Source organism: Petaurus breviceps, unplaced genomic scaffold (genome assembly GCF_028583685.1).
Source record: "Petaurus breviceps papuanus isolate PSGF00001 unplaced genomic scaffold, PetGlider_PUasm1.0 90762, whole genome shotgun sequence".
Taxonomy (NCBI): Eukaryota; Metazoa; Chordata; class Mammalia; order Diprotodontia; family Petauridae; genus Petaurus; species Petaurus breviceps.
The window spans coordinates 200,626-226,355 of NW_027187339.1; the positions used below are offsets into that span (position 1 = coordinate 200,626).

Below are 25,730 nucleotides of genomic sequence, written 5' to 3' on the forward strand. Positions count from 1 at the left end.
CCCCAGTTTTCTGCTTTCCTTCTAATCTTGACTGTATTGGTTCTATTTTTTGTAAGAACTTATAAATTTGATGTAGTCAAAATTACCCATTTTACATCCTGTAACATTCTCTATCTCTTGTTTGATAATAAATTCTTCTCTTGTCCATAAATCTGACAGATAAAATATTCCTTGCTCCTTTAATTTGCTTATGATATCACCCTTTATGTCTAAATCATGTATCCGTTTTGAGTTTATTTTGGTTTACAGTTTGGGATGTTGTCTATACTTAGTTTCTACCAAACTGCTTTCCAGTTTTCCTAGCAATTTTTGTCAAATAGGGGGTCCTTGTCCCAAAATCTTAAAACTCTGGTTTTGTCAAACACTAGATTACTATGTTAATTTACCATTTATTGTATACTTAGTCTATTCCACTGATCCACTACTCTATTTCTTAGTACCAGATTGTTTTGATGATTACTGCTTTGTAATACAGTTTAAGATCTGGTACTGCTAAGCCACCTTCCTTCACATAATTTTTCATTGATTCCCATTGATAGTTTTAATCTTTTGTTCTTCCAGATGAATTTTGTTATGATTTTTTTCTAGCTCTACAAAATAATTTTTTGGTAATTTTATTGCTATGTCACTGAATAAGTAAATTAATATAGGTAGGATTGTCATTTTTATTATATTGACTCAACCTACCTATGAGCAATTAATATTCCTCCAGTTCTATAGATCTGACTTTTTTTGTGTGAAATGTTCCTGGGTTTGTTTGGTAGGTAGACATCCAAATATTTTATACTGTCTTCAGTTATTTCAAATGGAATCTCTATCTCTTGCATTGGACTTTGTTGGCAATGAAATATTGGTGATTTGTGTGAGTTTATTTTATGCCCTGCAACTTTGCTGTAGTTGTTAATTATTTCATCTAGTTTTTTAGTTGATTCTCTAGGATTCTTTAAGTTTGCCATCATATCATTTGCAAAGAGTGATAGTTATTGTTCCTCATTGCCTGTTCTAATTCCTTCAGTTACTGTAATTTATCTTTACATTGGCTTTGAAGTAGGTAATGAAAGTATTATTATACCCATCTCACAGATGAAACTAACACTTGAACTTGGGTCTTTTGATCTCAACTTCAGTGTTCTTTTTTTTTATAAGTAATTTGGTTTTTTTAATTAAATTTTTTTCAATCAGTGAAAATCAGCCTCTCCTCCTACCCCTACCTACTCCTCTGAGAAAGTAAGAAAAGCAAAACTTTTATAAACATATATATAAATATAAATATATATATATATAAATACCTAATTGAACACAAGCAAACTCTCACTATGTCCCCCCTAAATGTCTTAGTTTCATTCTGAATCCATTGCGTCTCCATCCAGAAGAGGGGAGCGAATTTCATCTTGTGTCCCCTGGAAACATGTTTGGCCATTGCATGTATCAGGGCTCCTAAGCCTTTTAAAGATGTTTTTCTCTATAATACTGTTAATGTATAAATTGTTCTCCGGATTCTGCTTACTTAACTGCTTCAGTTCATATAAACTTTTCAAGATTTCTCTGAAACTGTCCCTTTCATCATTTCTTATAGCACAATCGTATTCTATCACATTCATAGATTCTTAACTTGTTCTGCCATTCCCCATTTGATGGGTACACCTTCAGCTTCCAGTTCTATATTACCACCAAAAAAACCCCAAAACTTCTTTAAATATATATATATGTGTGTGGGTTCTGGTCCTTTTCCTTTTTCTTTGATCTCTTTAGGGTGTAGATCTCATAATGATATCTCTAGTGTTATTTCCAATAAGCCTTGTTTCTGAAGCAGTTTTCTTTTTTAATTTACTTTTGTTTTTAGTGCCATCAGACATCACTGTTACATGGTGCTTAGTTGGTGTAATCAGTGTACACATTGCAAATGTTAATCCATTTTAAGTAATATTATCCAGGAGATTGTGATCTGAGAGGCTACTGAATAGTTTTTCTGAAATATTGTTCATTATCTAGAATGTATTTTGCTGTGCTTTAAATTGTTGTATTATTCCCTCAGGCTCTCATTTGTTCATGGTGAAATTGTTTTATGCCAGATGTAAAAAAAAGTGAGAATATTTAAAGAGTTGATGAGCTTCAGCAGAGTTATAATATTTGAAAATTAAAATAATAATAACATTATTTACATTCATTCTAGTTCCACTTACATATGTATTATTCTTACATTATAGTTATATTGTGTGCTGGTTGCCATGGCACCCTGAAGTGCCATACAACTATGTAAATTGTACATTTTAGAAATTCCCTGTTATATCTCTGTGAGCACATTTGTATACAAATTTCTGAATAGTTTATTTTGCAAAAGCATAAAGATGTCTTAGAATTTTTCCTTTTTTTTCCCTCTCCTTTTCAAATTGTGGATTTAGTGAATCTGACATCATGCAAGAATCACCTTTTACATCAACTGACACTGGCAATTCCAGATCTGCCTTTCCAAGTTACATGGGTACAGGGATCTCTACTGAAGGCAGCTCAGACTTCTCCTGGGGATATGGTGTGAGTTACATATAATCTGTCTGGTAGAATAATTTGGACAGTAGGACCTAAAGTTGAAAGTCTGAATTTATCAGCCTTCCTCCCTCCAACATTTCTTCCTATACTGCTGCATTAAAATATACTATCGTGTAATTATGCTTACACAGTAGTGTTTTGTAATACTGCTTAGTACATAGTACCTTTAGTTTTCATCTGCTGTCACTTAAGGAAGTTAGCATTACCCTTTTACAAATATGAAAGTTGAATCACAGATTCAGGCTGAATTGATAATTTATGAAATTATGAAATAGGGGCAGGCACTCCCAGTTCTTTGGGTCCTTACTGAGAAAACCCATGATGGCAGCAGGAAGGCAGGAAGTGGGGCTGTAGTCATACTTCAGTAAGGCACAGTGGGTACAGAGACAAGCAGTGAAAGGGGTACAGAGGCAGATGGTGTGGGGGCAGGGAAGCAGGCAGTGTGGGGGAAAGGATGGGGAGAAGGAGAACACGATATCACTCATGTAACCATGGATCTGAGCTGGGAGCAGTAGGCAGCAGGGTCCTGATGGAGATAGAGGAGTGCTCGCAGCGGGGATAGGGAACAGGAGTTTGAGATCTCAAGCAGAGCCTAGATGGCTTCCCCTGATGCAACCCATATATTATCAGGATGTGAATTTTGGTTGTTATTGATACAATTTGTGATCTGTGTTCCTTTGGTCTTTGGGACAGTTTGTAGTCTTATTGGATGGGCTACTTATAAACTTAATACACAGACTAGGGGTTGGAGGGGGTCAGTGAGACCAGGACAAGGTACAGTTTTAACACAAAGCTAAGTAGTTGGGGCCCCATTACAGAATTAGAGAATTTCAGAGTTGGAGGGAACCTTAGTGTCTATCTTGGCCAAGCCTATTCCCCTTAAAGAATCCTCATCACAATATACTCAATCAGTGGTCATGCAGCCTTTTCTGAAAGACCTCTGGTGAAGGGGAACCCACAACCTCCTATTTCATGTTGGATTCTGATAGCCAGGTAGTTTTTCCTTACATTCAATCTGCATTTGAAACCTCTACCCATTGCTCATGTTTCTGCCCTTTGGGATCAAATAGAGCAAGTCTAACTTCTCTTGCATAGGACAGCCCTTCAGATTTTTAAGACAGCCATCATGTGCCCCTGCATTGTCTCTTTTCCTGGTCTTGTTTAAAAACCCTCAAGTCCTTTAGCAGTCCTCAAGTTGTATGTACTCAAGGCCCTTCACTATTTTTTTTAACCTCCTCTGGATGTTCTCTTGCTTATCGATGTCCATCCCAAGTTATAGTACCCATATATTACTCCCCATAGTCCTCCCATTGTGGCCTGAAAATCAGTAGAAAATCTATGACTATGACTTCTTTCTGTTGCTATTATTGCTTTGTTTAGTTTTCTTCTGTTCATCAGGGCAAATTCAGTCTGATGGGTTTCATCCTTCTCCTTGCTGAATAATAATGACTTTCTGTTGAATGGTAAGAGTACTCTGACAGAATTTTAAGCCCTACCATTTTGACAGAATATTAGATTTGAAAGGAACATATATAGTTCAGTCTATATCTCATCAAGAATTTCCTCTATTGGGGCGGCCAGGTGGCACAGTGAGTAAGAGCGCTGGCCCCAGGTTGGGAGACCTGGGATTGGTTCCAGCCTCAGATACTTAACACCCACACAAAAAAACTGGCCGTGTAACCTTGGGCAAGTTACTTAACCCCAATTGCTTTAAAAAAGGGGGGGGGGGCAGCCAGGTGGCACAGTAAGAGTGCCGGCCCCAGAGTCGGGAGACCTGGGATCGGTTCCGGGCTCAGATACTTAACACCCACACAAAATAACTGGCCATGTAACCTTGAGCATGTTACTTAACCCCGATTGCTTTAAAAAAAAAAAAAAGAATTTCCTCTATTACACCTTTACCATCTGGCCATTCAAATTCTACTTGAAGACTGTTAGGGAAGAAAAGGATCCAGCTTCTAAGACAGACCCTTCCACTTTTAGATAACACCATTTTTTACAAAGTTTACCCTAGTGGAGAGGCAGAATTAGGTTCAATGTAACTTTTATCCATTACTCCTAATCCTGTTCCATGGGGCCAAGCAGAATAAGTCTAATCCATTTTCTTCAAGTACTACCCTTGAAGTACTTGAGGACAGTTAATGAATATTCTGCTTTAATGTTCAATTATCCCTTGTTCCTTCAATTGCTTCCTTTATAGTATGGTCTCTAGTCCCCTCCCCATCTTGGTTGCCTGCTTCTGAATGTGTTCCTGCATGTTAAATGCTATTCCCAGAACTGAATATAATACTCAAGAAGCAGGCTGACTGGGTCAGAAAGCAGTGGGACCCTCGCTTCTCATTTTGAACACTATACCTCTCATAATGTAGCTATGATCATGTGAACTTTTTCACTACTTTTTTTCTTGTTTTTTTTCTTTCTTTCTTTGTTACAGTTTCTTTTTTTTAATCTCTTTGAGTAAGAGGAACACTAAACCTCTAAACCTTTTTTGGACAAATTGCTATCTAATCCTACTTTGCCAATCTTATCCTTGTATTGTTGATTTTTTTTGACCCAACTATAGGATCCTATCAGTATTTATCCATTTAAAATGTGTTATTAGATTTGGCCTATTGTTTGGTCCATCTAGGTACTTTTGGATCCTGAATCTCATCCAAAGTGTTATTTATACGACCAGCTTGGTGTTGTCTATAAATTTGATAAGCATGTTATCTATATACCTTTATTCAAGCCATTGATAAAAATGGTAACTAGCTCAGGACCAAGGTGATATCCCTGGTTCACTCCACTGGAGATAGTAACCTATTAATGACCTTATTTGAGGTCTAGCTCTAGGTAACTATAACATCATCTAGCCCCTATCACTCCATCTTGTCAAGAAGGATAGTATGAGAAACTTTTATCAGATGCTACCTGAAGTCTAGTTATACCAAGTATACAATATTCTATTTATCTACTAATTAATAAGTTTATCAAGAAAGAAATTAAGCTGTTTTGGTGTTACCTATTCTTAATGAAGTCTTGCTGGCTCTTAGTGATCATCTTTTTCTAGATGTTAACAAACCAAATGTTTAACAGTGCATTGTAGAATTTTGCCAGGAATCAAAGCCAGGCTAATGGACTAAAGTTTTAGACTGTGCCTCTTCCTTTGAAAAAAAAAATTGGGACATCATATCCCTTTTTCTGGTCCTGCAACAGCCCTCCAAACTCTTCATGATTTGTCAGATTTCATGAACAGTAAGTCAGCAGTCACATTTACTAGTTCTTTTAATATCCTGGGATGTCATTTATTCAGAACTAGTCATTTGAATGCATTGAGGGCAAATAGTTAATCACATTACTTTTTCACTTATCTTGGGTTTCATCTCCCTATTAACCACTTTTATTCATATCCTTCCCAAAGATCATTCTCCGTGGCAAAGAAAATAAAAGTAAAATAAAATTTGAGTAGTTATGCCTCTCTCTATCACCCAGTAAATCATCCCATTCACCATGAGCAGAGATTGTATTCTTTCTTTTATCTTCCACTGGTATATTTTATCTTCCTCTAGTATAGTACATAGAGTTTAATGAAATTTCAATTTGAAGAGTTGTAGTTTTCTCTATGGATAGCTAGGTGATGCAGTGGATAGACCACTGGGTCTCGAGTCAAGAAGACGCTTGCTGAGTACAAATCTGGCTTCAGACACTAGCTCTGTGACCCTGGTAAAGTCATTTCACCCTGTTTCTGTAAAATGACCTTTAGAAGGAAATGGCAAATCACTCCAGTATTTTTGCCAAGAAAACCCCAAATGGGGTCACAAAGAATCGAATACGACTGAAACCATTTAACAACAAAAGTTTTCTAGATGTGTAGTAGGAGGAGTAGGTAGAATTAATGTTTTTTCCTTCATGCTTATTTCTATTTGAAGTCTAAAATTTGAAATGTGAATAAGTTTTGGGGGTTTTTTCCTGTCCTGGTGTCATTCTTCACTCAGTGGAATTAAGAAAGGTTTCAGTATAAATTATATTTACAACAATAGAAGTCATTTGAGTAATTTATGTATATGCTGAAACCTCCCAATAATTTAACTTATCTTCTATGGAAACTTGGTAGTTTTTCGGATTGAACAGATATTTAAGTGATTTTAAAAGATTTTTTTTATGATTTCAACGGATCTCAGACCTATCTGGAAATGATTTTTTTCTGGATATTTATTTTTAGGAACTTGACCGAAATGCCACTGAAAAAGTTCAGTTTATGTTCACAGTCATTGATGAGCTTTTATATGAACAAAAGTCAAGCATCCATACAAAGGGTCTGCAAGAAGAGTGCCAAGAGTGGACGTCTACCTTTCCTCACCTCAGGTATTAAGGGGAAGGAGCAGAATCTAATAGACATTTGATCTTTTTTTTTTTTTAAGCAATTGGGGTTAAGTAACTTGCTTAAGGTTACACGGCCAGTTATTTCTAGGTGTGGTGCTAAGTATCTGAACCCAGATTCAGTCCCCAGATCATCCTGACACTGGGGCCAGTGCTCTTACTCGCTGAGCCACCTGGCCACCCTTAGACATTTGATCTTAAAAACAGAAAAATATGTTAACAAAAATGCTTGTATTTTGATACTGTGGTGGTATTACTGATATGTGAACTTGGGTAAATTACCTCATCTGTTTCTTTAATTTGAAGGATTCTGGGAAAACAGATAGTAGCTCCTTGTGAAGGTTATGGATTGTATCCTAGGTCTCCATCGATTACTTCAGCCTCACATGAAACGGCATTGAACCAAGAAAGAGAGTCTACTGTGTAAGTAGTAGAACTTTTTACTTGTGCTGAAGCAGAAAGATACTTCTCCCTATTGTCTATTACTAAGTAGCAAAGGTTAAGTCTCTAAGTCTGATTATAGTGAACCTCTTGGCATTGTCCAAATCCTTTAGTTGTACTGTAATTTTGTTCTATGAAATATTGTGTTTGTGAGCTAGCATCATCTACAAAAAAGTCACTTTTGTGATGCAGAGATTGATGTTTACATAACAACACTTATGCTAAATTAGATACTTTCAAAGAAAGCATTAATTTGTGGTAAAGAAACTTAAACCTTAATGTTAAGGAATTTTCTAGCTGAAATCTATCACTTGTTGATGAGAAGTACCCGTTGGCCCAAAGGAGCCTCAGTCTGTTAAGTATTGTAAATATCCAGGAATAAAAAAATAAGGAACCACATTTTGGTAGCTATGAATGTCATAGCAGAGGGTGCCTAGTTAAAGAGGCAGTTGAAAAAGGGATTTCTTTTTGCATGAGATTGATGATTTCATCTGGTAGGGGACTGGTCAGCCCCGGCTTTGCAGCCAGCAGCCTTAGAGCATTGCCTGCCATGCCCTACTAATCAAGTCAGGAAGCTCTGGGCTCAGGATCCATGCCTGACACTCTGCCTGTGTGATCCTGGGGCAAATCACTTAACTTCTCAGGATCCCAGGTGATGGAAACTGACAAAAATAGCAAAAAAAGATACCATTCAGTGTTGGCAACATTGAGAAAACAGGTAATTTTTCATTGTCATTGGAACTGTAGAATGGGGCAAATGGAGCAACATATTAATGTATAATGGGAACTCCTAATCTAATCATATCCTTTGATCCACCGATTCCACCAATTCATTTGCACATACTGTGTCCTAAAGCTATTATTAGCAAGAAAAAAAGGCCATATTTGCACAGAAATATTCACAGCTGCTTTATATACATAATTATGAAAAACTGAAAACAAACTCTGTGTCCAGTGGATGGGGAATGGTTGAATAAATTTATTTTGACAGATACATTGTATCTTAGATGTGGACATTTCTTCCGCCACTGCAGATCACAATTCTCATCAGCACCTTGCTGTCCTATGCAGTTGTTTTCCATATCCTTGCTTTTTAATGTTGGGATATTATGGTGCTGCAAAAGCAACAGATATAAAGACCATTGAGTATACAAGGATGGACTAATAAGGAGTGAGGCAAAGCAAGGTTAGCATGTACTACTTCAGCGATCAGTAATTTCCTCCATATTTCCTTTGTTGTACAAATACCACCACCTCTGATAAGTGAGTAGATGGCCTTTCAGAGTTACTGTGGCTAAAAAGTTCATCATCCTGCAGCCAGTACAGTGATGAGCCTCAGCAGTCGTGGCGAGGCTTGTCCTTGGATGGCAGATGTGCAGGCCAACACCAGGCCTTTGTAAAGCCACCAGAGAGTATATCCCACACCCATAGCCTTCAGGGACCCAGGGGCATTCCTGTGCCACAATGAGGCATCATAATGAGACTTCAGTAGAGGTGTATGGGTTGTGATCACATTTTTTAACATGTACATAGTTAAATTTTAGGGATTTGGGGATTTAGTTCATGTTTGGCTTAATAACTAATATTTGTTGCATGTTAAATTCATAATAAAACATTTTTAAAAAGGTAAATAAAGGTATTATCTCAGTAATGAAAGGAATGATGATTAAAAATTTAAGGTACACCAGTCAAACTTGCAGAAGTAAACAAAAACTGTAAAAGCCATTGTTCTCAGAGGTATGGGAGAACAAGTGCATATTAATTTTTAGTAACACCATAAATTGGTGTCGGTTTTTAAGAAGGTGTTTATTTCAGTATTTTGATGGATCTCATTGATGTGACTAGTCTATTCTTTCTACAGCCCAACTATGCCTTTTCATTCTGTGTGATTTTTCTCTGCACTTTTACAAATCCTCCAGGGATGAGTCACTCAGTTCACCGGAGGACTTCTTCAAAGTCTCTTACTGTCTCCTTGATGTCACTGACTCACACTGTCCATCTTTTGTCCCTTACACTTTACTGCATTCTAATCATGCCAATTCACCAAGCATTTACCATGTGCCAGGCACTGTGCCAAGTATTGAAAATAGCCCCCAAAACAAAGTAGTCCCCACCCTCAAGGAGTTACATCCCACTTGGGGATATGTATGCATGTGAGTAATAGGTATTTATTTACCTATATCCAGGTGACTAATTATGAAGTAATTGGTGCGACAGAGAGTCAGGCAGGACTCTTGGTAGGAGGTAATACTTTAACTGAACCTTAAAGGGGACTAATAATTCCAAAAGGTACAGAAGAGGAGGGGTAGCATTGTGTGCAGGAGAGGCCTGAGGTGGACTGCTGTGTGCAGGAAACAACAAATAAACCAGTTAAGCAGGAACATGTAATTGTTGAAGATTTTCAAGTACTAAGTATTAAGTACTTCAAAGTGCCTCACCCTGGGGTCAGCACTAGGAATGCATATACAAAAATTAAACCATCCTTTCCTTCAAGGAGCATACATTGTATTAGGGAAGACAACGTGTACACATAAAAATAATAGCTAGAGTTTCTGCAGCATGTTAAAACTTGCAGTGCATTTTATAAATGTCTCTCAATGTACAACATATACTTTTGAAGTAGTTTAGGGAGTGAAGTTCAGGTGGGCAGGAAAGTCCTCCTAGGAGGTGGCATTGGAGCTGAGCTGATGGAAGTGGGTGGATTTTAAGATGAGGTGGAACATGTTGAGGAACAGTGGGAATGTCAATTACCGGACTGGAGGTGAATAATGGTTACTAAATCTGGAAGGGTAGGTTGGAATCAGGTTGTGAAAGATTTGGTTTTAAATGCTTAACAGACTTAGTTTACTTAGCAAGGCAGCACCAGATTCTTTTCTTAGTGGATCTATTACAAAGCTTCCTTTCTTAGACCCCCATCTTGGAAGAGTCTGACTGGACCAACAGAGATGATTGTAAAGCTTACCCATGGCTCTTCTTGGAACCTGGCTACATAAATCCTAGCAATGAGCTGCCCTTCCAGCTAATAGCTTTCCTTTCAAATCCTCCAGTGGTCTCTTCAGAAAGGTGTGTCACTTCAATGTAAAAGCAGATGAAGGTGAGGATAGCAAAGAATATGTTAGAAAATAGTTTTAAGCTCAAGAAATGATAGAGGCTGGACGCTTCTAGGCTACTCAGAAGTCTGATATATGTACTGTGCTAATATTTTCTTCACATAGTGTCCAAAAGTACTAAGCATAGGAAAGACCCCACAACAGCACAGGAAAGGAATAACTATATTTAGACAGGAAATGACAACTAACCAGTGTGGGAATAATTTTAAAATCAGTCTTCTCTATGTCATTAGGGTAACAAATAGAGGAAAAGTTAAAATTGGCAGCAAATTCAGTGATAAAGATGAGAATGTACTTCTTGCACACTTCTAATCCAATCTATTTAAACAAGCTATTGACTGAGAAATGGAAATAAAGGCAAGTCAAAACACAGACTCTCATTATTACCACTTTTTCTTAAGAGAAGTTTTAACAGATTGAAAAAGTAACCCCCAACATAAGTACTCAGAAGCTTTTCCAGAATGTACTCAATCTCCTCACCAAGCAGAACTTATGAAATCCAAACCCAGCACCAATTAAGAATATAAAGTAATAGCAAAGTATTACATGGAAGGTGATATAAGATTATAACTAGTGTATACAAAACAGTTTAAAACATTGGAGATAAAAATCTTCCCATGTGGGGCAGCCAGGTAGCACAGCAAGTAAGAGCACCGGCTCTAGTGTTGAGAAGACCTGGAGATCGAATCCCGGGCTCGGACACTTAGCACCCACCCAGAAACACCTGGCCGTGTAACCTTGAGCAAGTTACTTAACCCCAATTTGCTTAGGGGCAGCCAGGTGGCTCAGCAAGTAAGAGCACCGGCTCCAGTGTTGGGACGACCTGGAGATCAAATCCCGGGCTCAGACACTCAACACCATACCCAGAAATAACTGGCTGTGTAACCTTGAGCAAGTTACTTAACCCCGATTGCTTAAAAATAAAAAAAAAAAATCTTCCCATGAGACCCAGCTAAGCCCTATCATCCTGAGACCATTATAAATGTAACTAGAAAGAAGATGGCAAATAAACATGAAAAGGAGAAGATTTCTCAGCATTTCTTTAGCATTCTGTAATTCACGGTGTGATTCACAGGATCACAGGTTTGTAGAATCGGAAGATATCTTAGAGATCATCGCATCCAGTTCTCTTATTATATAGGTTGGCCTTCTCAAAACATTGCTAGTCAGGAAGCACTTATTAAGTACCTACCATGTGTCAGGAATTGTGCTAGGTACTGAGGATATTTTTAAAAATTAATTTATTTCCCCAATTGCCCTCCAAAAAGCAAATAATAATAATTTATTTTTTTACTTTTAGTTTACAAGATTCAGTTCCACAATCCCTTGAGTTTCAAATTTTCTCCCCCCACCATGGTGGAATGCAATCAAGTATAGGATCTACAAATACCTTCACATTAAACATTAGTGAGGTTATAAAGAAGGATCATAACCAATGAAACGAACAAAGGGAAAGAGGAAACAAAACAAGAAAAAGAAAGAGAGCAGTTAGTTTGCTTCCATCTGCATTCAGTTCTTTCTCTGGGTGTGGACATCTCTTTCTATCATGAGTCTTTTTGGAGTTGTCTTATAACCTTGCATTGCCGAGAAGAGCCCAGTCTATCAAAGTTGGTCATCTCACACACATTGTGTCTGTAACTGTTAGATACTGAGGATATTAAGACAGAATGGAAACAATTCCTTCCCTCAAGGAGCTTACATTCTCATGGATGGAAATACAAGAGAAATGAATACAAGCTAGTTGAGGGGCTAGGCTTGCACTAGCAGCTAAGGGAAGGGGGAAAGGCTTCATATAGAAGGTGGTTCTTGAGCAGAATTTTGAAGGAAACAGATTCTAAGGCAGAGCCAAGGAGGAAGTGAATTCTCAGAATAGAAGACAGCTAGTGCTGACACACAAAGGTGAGGGAGAGATAGAATGTTCTGTGCAGAGAAAGGCTAGGTCTGTTTGACTGGACTGTAGAATTCAAGAAAGAGTAATGAGGTTGGAAAAGTATGTTGGGGACAAGTTGTGAAAGGCTTAGGAAGCCAAACAGACAAGTTTATTTTTTGTTATTAAATCATTTTCAGTAGTGTCCAACTCTTCACGAACCCATATGGAGTTTTCTTGGCAAAGATACTGGAGTGGTTTGCCATTTCCTTCTCCAGCTCATTTTACAGATGAGGAAACTGAGGCAAATAGGGTTAAGTGATTTACTCAGGGTCACACAGCTAGTTAGTATTTGAGGCCAGATTTGAACTCAGGAAGATGACTTCAGGTCTGGTGTTCTATGCACTATGGTGCCACCTAGGTGTCCCTCGACAAGTTTCTGTTTGATACTAAAGGTAATAAAGAGCCATTGGAGTTTATTGAGTAGGGGAGTAACTTGGCCAGATCTGCACTTTAGGAGAAATACTTGAGACCAATTAGGGTATTGTGATAGTCTGTGTGAGATGTGATGAAAATGAGAATGAACAGGAGTAGTCCATGGGAGAGAGAAGTAGACGGTTGTGAGAGTAGTTGTCTATAGAAATGTCGAGATTGGGAGGTGGGGAATGCCTACAGGATAGACAATGTGAAATATTCAGTAGGCAATCAGATATACTATGGCTAGATACTTAGATTTTTATTCATCTGCATAAAAATCATTAAACCCATGAGAGCTGAAGAGGCCATTAAGTGAGAGATTACCTGAGAGTATGGAATCATAATACCTGAGCCTCCTTTATGGGGAAATAGAATTTAACATTAAGTTGGGAGGAGAAGCAGTACCTGAACATCTAAATTCAAAAGAAATCTGTGTTGGACATGACACAATTGCAAATACACTCTGTAATCAACATTTCAGAATAACTTTAAAAGATTCTGAAAGGATGAAACTATTATTGACACTATTATTATGAAAAAAAGGGATTATTTGGGGCAAGAAGACATCAGGAACCACTCACCACATAAAGTCTTCCTGAAAAGAGTTTACATTTATCAAAGGTGTCTAACACTGTATGAAAAAGTGTTTTGTAGATGACTGCCATAATAGACTATCTTCACAGTCCCACAATTGACTAAAGGGTTATAGAGAATAAAAATTCTCATTGTTTGTGTTTGTTTCTTACAAAAAAGCATCTGACTTGGAAGAGCACAATGTAGACAATGACTTCCCTTCAACAACTTATTTCCCATTTATAGGTTAATAAGATCATATAAAATTACTCGATCAGTCAAATAACCACTCCACAAAGGGACGGCTAGGTGGTGCAGTGAGTAAAGCGCCGGCCCTGGAGTCAGGAGGACCTGAGTTCAGATCCAGCCTCAGACACTTAACACAAAAAAACTAGCCATGTAAGTTACTTGGGCAAGTTACTTAACCCCAATTACCCTCCAAAAGGCAAAAAATAATAATAATAACCACTCCACAAGGAGCCAAACATCATACTGAGCACTGGAGATATAAAGAAAAAGGCAATGACCCTTCTCCTCAAGAAGCTGACCTTCTAAGGGAGAGACAAAATGTACATAAAATAGGGGGGTGTGTGTTCATGTATAAGATATATAGAGCAGCTACAAGGTAACCTTAGAAGACAAAATATTGACAGGGGAACTGGGAAAGGCCTTATGCAAAAAGAAATTAGTTTTGAAGGAGAAGCTTAAAGAGAGCATTCTGGGAATGGAGGACAGCCTGTGCCAAAAAAACTCTCCCAGATAGAGCAAGGAGGACCATGGCTGGAGTATGGAGTGCATGGAGGGGAGCAATGTGTAAAAAGACCAGGATGATCCTTGAGTTATCAGTATCAAGCCTGGCAAAAAAAAAGTATGAACAAATAGCTCTTGCTACAGGGGTAAGGGAATGGCTGGTAGTCATTGAAAGAACAGCACAATTTACCAGATGCCTCCAGGTTGTGGGTTTATTTGTGTTTTTAATTTAAAACTTTAAATTAAACTTTATTATTTTTAATTTTAAAACTTTATTAAAAATAGCAAATTCACTCTCCACATTTTATTGCCAATGGCTGCTGCATAACCCACTGAATATTATGTAGATTGTCTGTAAACTGAAGCTTAGCTGCTTCACAGCAAACACCTATGCATTCCTAATTTGGGAGTCAGAATCGGAGTGTCTGTCAGTGTTACAGAGGAGGTCCTGTGAGAGTTAAGTAGAAGGAATCTTCCGTAGAGAGAGTGAAGTCTCTGGATGCTCCTGTTGGTGGGTGGCATGATTTCAATCCATCTCTGTAAAAGTTGCAGGACTTCTTCGGTAAGATCAGCAGCCACTCAAAAAAATTAGCCTAGCCAATCTCTCCATAAGAAACACAAGTGAATGAAGGACACCCTACTTAGGACATACGGTTGGAAGAATCAGTTGAGGTAGTCCATCAGTAGTACCTATGTGTATGGGGCAATGCAGGTGAACATCAAGTGAGGTACAGAAGTGAATGTGAAGGAGAGAGTATGCTGGATTGCACTGGGATGTTGGCCATATGCTTTCGTTGATCACTAGCTAGGACTTGACCCCATGTTCATGTCACTTTGACCCAGGGATTAATCAGCAAACTTTTGCTTAAATGACCTGTATATGGGGAGTGCTGTGCTGGGAAGGTTAAAGTTTAGCGAAAACACAGTAATTCCATTTTGGGAAATATATCCTAAAGAAATCATCTAAAAAGGGAGAAAATAATTTATATACCTGGTCATAGCAATACTGTTTATAGTATTAAATACTAGAAAGAATTCAAATGCCTAATAACATCCCAGAAATGGTAAGTTAAAGGTAGAATATAATATAGCAGTTAAAAATAATGAATATGTAGATGATACATTCTCAATATAATATTGGGCAGTTTTAGAAATAGTAGCTATCGCAAGGTAAAAAAAGGAAATTAAAGGAATAAATATGGACCAAAAAAAAGAGGTTTAAATAAATTATATGTACATATGATGTATTTTATTGAGATAATTCAGAATCTTCAACAAAATTAGTCAAAATTGAAGCTTCAGTAAATAGGACATAAAACAAACCCATGAAAACAATTGCATTTCCATTTCACTGATAACAAAGAAGTTGATAGAAATAATTAGTACTTAATGACAAAATATCATGTAGAGAGTTATAAAATAACTTTTATAGAAATAAAGAATTATAAAATTATAGAATTGTAGAGAAATCACAAAAGCCCACAGATTAGTAGAATTGGGAAGGACCTCACAACTTTCTCCAAATTATACTAGAGCAGCAATAATTATCCTCCATAGCCTCTTTGAGAGGGTCAGTGTGCCTTTGCTTGGAAATGTTTAGTAAGGGGACACAATACCTAAGGAATAGTTTCCTTATATTTAGACAATCTGCTTCTCTGCAGTCCCCCTTCCCATGCACCCCTCAACCCCCACTCTTACTACTTCCCTCTGGGTCAAGGAGAACACATCAGATTTGTTTTCCACATATTAGCCCTTCAGGAACTTGATGATTGTCATGGTTATGCCTCTTTATATTACCCCCACGCCTATCCCCATCACCTGCTCTCTAAGGTCGACATCCTCAATTCTTTTAGCTGATGGTCCTATGATGTGGATTCTCTTTCATGCATTCCTCTGACTAACTGGTTGAGGTGGGGGAGTTGGATTATTCTGAGGTTCATGCAATCCATATCTACCAACCAGTTAAAATTTGGTTTATGGATGAAATTCCAGGACACTCCCCTTCCTTCCTCAGTTTAGTACCTGGCTTACAGTCATTCTCTCCTCTATCTCCTGCCCTCAGAATCTTTCAACATACATGTTGATATTCCCACAGGAACGCTAACCTCACAGTTCTTCAGCTTATTTATTTCTCATGACCTACTCTTCCACCCCACCTTATTTCCATACAAAGATGGTCATACCATCTCCCACAAATGCACTACTTCCAAGTTGATGAGCTCTGAAATTTCCTTATCTGCTCACAGTCTATTAGTATCTCTCAGCCTTCCAGTATAAAACCCTGCTCTTTGTCCATACATGATCTCCAACACCACAGCCCCTCAGTTCTCTCCCAGACCACCATCCTGGCACTAATTACACTCCTCTTTTCCCCATCCTGACCTGTGGTGAACAAGGTCAATTCTACACTGTCTTCTTGGATCCTTCGTCATACCGTCAGTTGTGCCCTACCAAGCCTTGTATTGCCCCCATCATCCAATGCTATCACTCCTACAGACATACTGCTGAAGGAAGGCGGAGAAAATCACATAATAGCCCTGACTGGATTCACTACAAACTTATGTTACATAATATTAACTAGGCCCTTGCTTCTACTAAGCAATCTTTTTACACCTCCCTAATTGACTATCTCACTTAGCACTCACCAAAGTGGATATTCCAACCCTTTTATCCCTTACAAACCTCCTATCACTCCTTCCATCCTCAGCTGAGAACCTAGCTTCATATTTTACTGAAAAAAATTGAGTCCATTCTTGGTGAGGTCCTTTTTCTCTCCTCTTCCTCATCTCCTGTCATTCAGATGCCTTCTGACACTATCCCCTTCTCCTCTGTCTCACATGATGAGGTAGCCCTTCTCCTTGCCAAAACAAACCCCTGTACATCCACAAGTGATCTCATACCATCTTGTCTCCTGCAGCAGATCACCTCTCTGTCATCCCCACTCACTTATCTTTGGTCTCTCGCTATCTACTGGTTCCTTCCCTACTGCCTATAAACATGTCCATATCACCCCTGTCCTGAAAAAAACTCACTTGATCCCTCCATTTCTGCTATCATCCTGTATCTCTTATGCCCTTTGTGGCTAAACTCCTTTAGAAGGCCATCTATAATAGGTGTCTCCACTTTCTCTCCTCTCAACTCTCTTCTTAACCCCTTATAATCTAGCTTCTGACCTCATCATTCCACCAAAACAACTTTCTTCAAAATTAACAATAATTTCTTTTTTTATTTGTTTTTAAATTAAATTTTATGTTTATATCATTCATTTGCACAAGATTTTGAGTTACAAATTGTCTCCCAATCTTTCCTCTACCCACTGCCCCAAAACAGCAATCCCTCTCCTTTCCCCGATCTCTCTCCTATATCCTCCCCCATGCCCCCTACAACAAGGGCAAGATAGATCTCCATACCCCAGTGTCTGTATATCTTATTTCCCAGTTACATGTAAAAATAATAATAATAATAATATTTTTTTAAACATTTGATTTTGAAATTTTGATTTCCAGATGCTTTCCCTTCCTCCCTTGTCACCCACCCTTACTGGGAGATAACCAATTCAATATAGGTTGTACATGTGTAGTTACACAAAACATTTCTATAGTGGATATATTGTAAAAGACTGACTATATTTCCCTCCATCCTATTCCGCTCCCCACTTCTTCTATTCTCTACTTTGACCCAGTCACTTTTCAAAAATGTATGCTTCTAACTATCCCCCCCCCCCCCCCAACCTGCCTTCCCCTCCATCATGCCCCATCTCATCCTTTTCCCCCCTACTCTCCTGTAGGGCAAGATACCCAATTTAATGTGTATGTCATTCCCTCCCTAAGCCAAATTCAATGAGAGTAAGATTGACTTATTCCCTTTTGCCTTCCTGTTCTTCCCCTCCATTGTAGCAGTTTTCCCTTGCCTCTTCTATATGAGATAATTTACCCCGTTCTGTCTCCCCCCATCTCCTCTCATTATATTCCTCTCTCACCTCTCAATTTCACCTTTTAAATATTATCCCTTCCTATTCAATTGATCCTGTGCCCTCTGTCTATGTATACCTGTACACATATATACACACACTCACATATGTATTCATATTCACATATACCCTCCAATATAGACATATATATGTATGTATGTATATATATGTATATAAATACACATTTATATTCCCTTCAACTATCCTCATACTGAGAAAAATTTCATAAGTTACAATTATTATTTTTCCATGTAGGCATCTAAATAGTACAACTTTGATAAGTTCTTTATGATTTCTTTTCTTTGTTTACCTTCTCTTGCTTCTCTTGCTTCTTGTATTTGAATGTCAGATTTTCTGTTCAACTCTGGTTTTTTCATCAAGAATGCTTGAAAGTCCTCTATTCCATTGAATGACCATTGACCATATTTTCCCCCGAAACATGACTCATTTTTGCTGGGTAGGTGATTCTTGGTTTTAATCCCAGCTCCTTTGACCTCCTGAATATCATATTCCAAGCCCTTTGATCCCTCAGTGTAGAAGCTGCCAGATCCTGTGTTATCCTGATTGTTTTTCCACAGTATTCAAATTGTTTCTTCCTGGCTGCTTGTAATATTTTCTCCTTGATCTGGGAACTCCGGAACCTGGCTATAATATTCCTAGGAGTTTTCTTTTTGGGATCTTTTTCAGGAGGTGATCAGTGGACTCCTTCAACCTCTATTTTGCCCTCTGGTTCTAAAACATCAGGGCATTGTTCCTTGAGAGTTCCTTGGAGGATGATTTCTAGGTTCTTTTTTTGATCATGGCTTTCAGGTAGTCCAATAATTTTCAGATTATCTCTTCTGGATCTATTTTCCAGGTTAGTGGTTTTTCCAGTGAGATATTTCACATTTCCTTCTATTTTTTCATTTGTTTGGATCTGTTTAACAGCATCTTGATTTCTCATAAAGTCACTAGGTTCCATTTGCTCCAATCTAATTCTGAAGCAATGATTCTCTTCGGTGAGCTTTTGAGATTCTTTTTCCATCTGGCAAATTCGGCTCTTTAAGGCATTCTTCTCCTCATTGGCCTTTTGAACCTCTTTTGCCTTTTGAGTTTGTTTTTTAAGGTGTTATTTCCTTCACTCAGGTTGTTGACTCTCTTTTCATGATTTTCTTGCATCATTCTCATTTCTCTCCCCAATTTTTCCTCCACTTCTCTTATTTAATTTTCTGAATCCTTCTTGAGCTCCTCCATGGCCTGTAACCAATTCTTATTTTTCTTGGAAGTTTTTGGTGCAGGAGTTCTGACTTCATTTTCTTTCTCCTGTTCCATGCTTTGATCCTTTTTGTCCCCAGAAAAGGAATCTAAAGTTGGATTGCTGTGTTTCCTTTGCTTCCGCTCTTGTTCATGTTGCCACTCATTTACTTAACTTTTGGGCTCTTTGCCATAGTAGAACTCTGCTTCCAGAGGAGAGCTATGTCCCAGATCGCTGGGGTTTTCACAGCTGGCGGAGCTGTTAGGAGGGAGCTGTCTCTTCAGCCCCCACAAGCAGGCTCATTGGTTGTGCACCTCAGGACCACTACCCAAGGCCGCAATCCAGATCCAGGCAGGCTAATTACCCTCTGAATGGTCACTTTCCCCCCCCCTACAATCTGCAGGCCAGGAGCTCTGAGGCACCATGTGGAGGTGGCTGCATGGCTGCCTCACCTCCACCACTTCTAGCCCCAGAGGCAGAGGCCGGACCCCACTCCTAATGCCCCTCAGTTCCAACAGAGTTCTACACTGACCTTTTACTTTGTCTTTGGCATTTATGGGTTGATATTTCTGGAAACCACCACAGCTGCTGATGATCCACTCTCCCGAAGTCTGCTCCAGCCTCTGCTGGTTGGGGCTGCCCTGAGGCTAAAACTGTGGGCTCATGCAGGGCTGGACTCTGCTCCCAGCACACTATGATGAACCCTTCCTGCCAGGCTGCCTTCAGTGGGAGATTTGTTTCTCTCTGTCACTTTATGGGTTTTGTATCTCTAAAGTTTGTTTAGAGTCATATTTTGTAGGTTTTTGAGATGATTATAGGGGGAGCTCATGGAATTTTCCTGCTTCTATGCTGCCATCTTGGCTCCACCCTCAACAATAATTTCTTAAAAGCCAAATCCAGTGGCTTTTTCTCAGTCTTATCCTTAACTTTTCTGTAGTCTTTGATATGGAGAATAACTCTTCTTGATACACTCTTCTGTTCAGGTTTTGGGAACACTGCTGCCTCCTGGTTCTCCTACTGCCTATTTGACCCCTTTGAAGAACAAACTACAGAAACAATTTCATTGAAGATATGACAGCATACTAAAATTTCTGGGGTGTAGCCAAAGCAGTACTTAGGGGAAATTTTATATTTCTAAATGCTTATATCAGTAAAAGAGAGAAAGAGCAGATCAATGGATTGCTCATGAAACTAAAAAAACTAGAAAAAGAAAAAATTTAAATCCCCAATTAAATGCAAAAATAGAAATCCTGAAAAGTCAGATGAGAGATTAGTAAAATTGAAAGTAAAACAAAAAAATTGAACTAATAAATTAAAGAAGGAATTGGTTTTATGAAAGAGCCATTTCCCAAGAGGTATATGATCAAAATATGTGAATAGACATGTGTTAAAAGAAGAAATACAGATAATAACCACATTTTTAAAAAAATTCAACCAGTTTAATAAGATAAATATAAATTGAAACTATTCAGATACTGCCTTATATCCATCAAATTAGGAAAGATGGTTAATAATGACAAGGCTAATCTGACCTGGAAAAATAGCTACCTTGAACCTGCTGGTAGAGCTATGATTGATGAAATCTTTTTGGAAAGCAACATATAATTCATGCAGTAATAGCTACAAACTATTCATCCTTCCTTGCCCTAATGATTCCATTTCTGGGACTTGGTTATAAGGATGTTATCTACAAGGGAAAAATATTTCTACAAAAATATTCCCAACAAATTTTACAAAAAGCTAGAAACAACTTGTATCCAGCAGTTGGGGAATGACTGGAGACACATTTGAATGCAATAGGAATAGTATTGTACCATAAGAAATGACAAGTATGCAGAATAAAAAGAAATATGGGAAGATTTACACTATGTGATGCAATGTAGAATGACGACAACCCTATACATACAAACTCAGAATTTTGTAAATAACAATAGTAACAGCAACAAAACCTAGAAAAAATTTAGAAGGAACAATGAAATAATTCTTTTATTCCTGCTTGGTAAAAATTAACACATTTTAGAACAAATTAAATACCAGAAATTCATGGTTTCATGTGTAGTCTTTTTGGATTTAAATATTGTTTGTTGATTAAGTTTATAATTAAAAGAAAAATGGTGTATGAGCTATATCATTGTATGTTTGTGTAAATGTTAAGTGGATAAAAAGCAAAACATGAAATAGCTTGTATGCACACTTTTTATGTGTAAATGTAAAAAGTGATGTAAATCACTTTTTGTTGTTGAGTTTCAGTTGTGTCCCATTTTTTTACCCCATTTTTAGAGTTTTTCTTGGCAGAGATACTGGAGTGGTTTGCCATTTTCTTCTTCTATTCATTTTACAGATGAGAAACTGTAGCAAACAGGGCTAATTGACTTGTCCAAGGTCACACAGCTAGTAAGTGTCTGAGGCTAGATTTAAACTCAGATAGATGAGTCTTCCTGATTTCAGGCGCAGTGCTGTACAGATCCATGGTGTCACCTAGCTGCCTTATGTAAATCACTAAAAAGGATTAAAAGAATCTGAGTGATAGAAATTGTTTAAAATTGTTTTTCTATCTGAAATTCATATGTTTAAAATAGCTTGAAAAAAGACCTTAAAACAACATAAGCTCTCATACATTCAAATGAGTGATATGAGCAATAAATATAATAGTCACTCAGAGGAAGGAGAGAAGAGATCATGAATCAGGATGGTCAGGAAAGTACAGAAGACTTAAGGTTTCCCTGGGTCGCATGACAGTATAATATCATAGGAGTGTTACTGGTTAGAGAGTGAACAGTGATTTATCTTGGCCTTTCCCTTCTCCCTCAGGTTTGGTATAAGAGGTAAGAAGTTACCGTTTTCACTTTCTTATGTCCATAAAGATGCTTCTGTCTCCAAATCTCCGAGCTTATGTTCTGTGGAAAGAGAAGATGAAGAAGAGGGAGTGATTGTGTCAGAAGGAATAGTAGAAGAGTATCTAGCATTGGACACTACAGACAAGTGGGTAGTTTGACTTTTCAGCTATTTACCTCTTTCTTGTCAGCAAGATGTTGTGGTTTATATATGTAATTTGTCATCTAAATTTAAACTAAAATTTAAAGTAAATTAAAGTAGATTTACTTTAATTTCATGGGGTTTTTTTTTTGCCATTGTTTCTTTAGCCTCCAAAACTACTATTGCTATTTTCTTGATTGGACCATTTCTCATTACCCATCCTGCATTGTATTTATTTGTATATTCTCTACACATTTACACTCCTACCCAGAACTCCTGATCTCAGACATGGAAGCAGCCCTCAAGGCCATCTAGTTGAACCCATACCTGAATAAGAATTCTCTCTCTATCCTATCTGAATATTCTGGATCTTCAAACTTTTGTTTAAAGGTCTCCAGTGAAAAGTAGCCCATTACCTTCCCAGGCAACATTTCACTTTGGGCCATCTTTAATAACAAGAAGTTTTTCCATATAGCAGACCTAAATTTTCCTTTTTGCACATAAAGTTCTATCTTTGGTGCCTTATCTCCCTCTTTGAGCCCCTGTCATTTTCCTGGTTCCCTCTTTTCTTCATCCTTGCTAGAAATTGAGTATGCTTATGTTGTAGACTAGCTAACCAAAGCTCCCCACTGATCCACTACAACCAGGCTTTCCTTTCCTCTCAGTTTATTTAACTGGATATTAGGAAAGCAAACAGATTAAGCTTATTTGTATTAAGAGAAGAGTCATAATTAATATTTTCCCCACTTTTTCTTATACTTCTCCAGGTTTTTGCTTCTTAATAGCAACTGGATTTCTGATTGATAGGAATTAGAATGCATAGGGGATATTTTATTTCTTTGTTGAAATGAAAGATGGATTTTCCTTAAATCATACTACTCAGTCTCAATTTTACTTCTACTCATTGTTTATTGCTCTAATTTTTCACCTTCTGACGGTTTTGTGTTACTTGAGACCCAGGAGGTCCATTGTATCTGAAATAAAATGGAAATATACCAGTTTTCACTGTTAGGGTGGGAGATTTGCCCATGTAAACCAGGTATGTCCAAAAATATCAGTCTTCTGCCTTTCCTAGTTTCTAGCACCCAGGAAGTAAACACTTTGGCTATGCACATTCCATGTTGGAAATTAAGGAAGAACTAGTGATTGTTCATTTGTTTCTGTAGGGTCTGACTCTTTGTGACCTTATCTGGGGTTTTCTTGGCAAAGAAACTAGAGTGGTTTGTCATTTCCATCTCCAGCTGATTTAACAGATAAGGAAACTGAGGCAAACAGGGTTAAGTGACTTGCCCAGGGTCAAACAGCTAGTAAGTGTCTTGAGACCAGATTTGAACTCAGGTCTTCCTGACTCAAGACCCAGTGCTGTTTCTAGCATGCTACCTGGCTGCCTGGCCTGTAGATCCAGGGCAGCTTTAGAAAGGCCTCAGCAGTTTCTTCCCCTTCCCAGTTCTTCACTCTTCCCATAGCTGGCTTTACAAATTCTTGCCTTGGTTTGATTGAGTAGAAGTTACATTGATCATGTTCATTTATGGGAATTGTTTACTGTTCATGCTTCATTATGATCCGTCTCTCCTTTGTCCCTGTTGCTCCCAGTCTTATATTATCTATCTCTGTCTGTGTCCCCTCCCCCCAGGTAGAGTGTAAGCTCTGGAGGCCAGAACTGTCTCCTTTCCATTTTTGTCTCTCCAGCACCCAGCAAGTAGGATTTTAAAAGGTTTTGTTTTAATTTTAAATACCATACATCATAAGAGTCACTCATGCCAGTAAATAAATATCAGATTAACATTGTCATAAGTTGTAATTTATAACAATACTAAATACTGTTCAAGTGTGTTTAGCCTTCTCATTGTTCACCTAGTGTGATCATCCATCAACTCAGAACTTTAAGAATATTACAGGGTATTTCACACAGGACTTGCAGGGGGAAAAGAAATTTGTAATGAAAATGCAGTGTCTTCATTTTGTGCTGAACTGTTTGTGTTCAGAAGGCAGCTTCACACATGTACCTTATTAAGAAGGGGAGTGGTAAGACTAAAGGACATCCCCAGTCCACCAGTGATGCTTAATGTTCCACAAATAACAAGAAGCAAGTGTCTTCACTGCCTTCCCTTTCTTTCTTTCTGTCTTAGGGAAGACAGGTTACATGGAAGAAAATTAGGCCTGTCTTATGAGAGAAAAAAATCAGGGTATCCTCCCATTGCTCCATTTCATTGCATGAAGGAGGATGTTCTTGCCTACGTGTTTGACAACGTGTGGAGCAAGGTGCTGGACTGCATGGAGGAGCTCATTCGGAGGCACTGGGAGGGATCAGCTTCAGGTAGGGATCTGTGTGGGAACAGAGTTTAAGAAAAAGCCTCATCTTCCTCAGACTCAGCCTCAAAAGGAGAAGCTGTGGGGCCTTGGCCCCTTCTGCTCCTCAAGGGCTGAAAGAACTAGTTTGGGGCCTGGCAAGTCAGTTTATGTTACTGACATGCAGAAGAAGTAATGCCAGCCTTAGCATCCAGCAGTGTCATGTCAGGCATGTGTTACGTAAAGTTGTTGTAGTTCCCAAGATCTCGTTTGACCTTTTCTCTGTCTCTCTGTGTCTGTCATTTGCAGTTTTGGTCTTTACAGCATATGTGAATTTGACCCTTGTTGTAATGGTCCTTACATTAGCTTAGTCTTTTGATGACATTTTTTAAAAAGCAATAAACTTTATCTCACTCTTCCTAATTTATTGGTGTCAGGTGGTATCTTACTGCTTTTCTTTTTCTGTGAGCCATAAATTCAATTCAGCGAGCATTTATTAACTGCCCACTGTGTGCTAATGGGTATAGTGTATAGAGAGTTGGCCTGGAAAGACCTGGGTTCAAGTCCCACCTCCAACACCTCCTGGCTGTGTGGCCTGGGGCAAGCTATTTCACTTTAGTGCCTCGGTCAGCTCTTACAGTTGTCAGTTCCAAAGAAGGTGATTTCCTCCTCTGAGGGCTCTCTCCACCACTGTTTCTCCACGACTCTCTGAGGGCTCTGTGGGTCAGAACTTTTTGTAACACTGAGTCCCATCCCAGTCCCTATCCTCTGCACCACATAGGTTAGGTGCTAAGGATGCACAGACAAAGCTATTCCTACTTTGAAGAAGCTTGTGTTCTATTGGGGATGGGGGTGGGGGTGGGCATGGGGCAAGGGCAAGGGCAAGGAATGACATATGCACAGAGGGATTTGTACAAAATAAACACTAAGGATGTGGCTGCAGACCTCAGCATTGCTGGTCGTTGAAGTCCCACTTAGCTCTGAAGTCCTATGAGTCCAGCAGTGAGGAAGGATCTTTCTGCCAGCATATAGGTAGTCACTGAGGACCTTTGGTTTCAGGAGGGTTTGTAGGTTAGAAGCTACAATACCTGGAATTGAGGCATAGCGTGATGTGGAAGGGGAGATTATTCATTT

General features: G+C 38.4%; 1 protein-coding gene across 5 annotated transcripts in view; it reads left to right on the forward strand.

Annotated features, from left to right (window-relative positions):
• Nucleotides 1-25,730, forward strand: part of FAM149B1 (family with sequence similarity 149 member B1) — a 44,836-nt gene that overhangs the window by 3,921 nt on the left and 15,185 nt on the right. For 2 of the 5 annotated variants that reach the window (XM_069068211.1, XM_069068212.1), the window contains exons 3-6: nucleotides 2,403-2,532; nucleotides 6,752-6,894; nucleotides 7,216-7,332; nucleotides 24,437-24,624. In XM_069068211.1, coding sequence (XP_068924312.1) covers nucleotides 2,403-2,532; nucleotides 6,752-6,894; nucleotides 7,216-7,332; nucleotides 24,437-24,624 — 578 coding nt within the window. Of the gene's footprint in view, nucleotides 1-2,402; nucleotides 2,533-6,751; nucleotides 6,895-7,215; nucleotides 7,333-22,142; nucleotides 22,314-24,436; nucleotides 24,625-25,730 lie in introns of all 5 variants that reach the window. The other 3 variants (XM_069068210.1, XM_069068209.1, XM_069068213.1) reach the window with 3 other exon arrangements.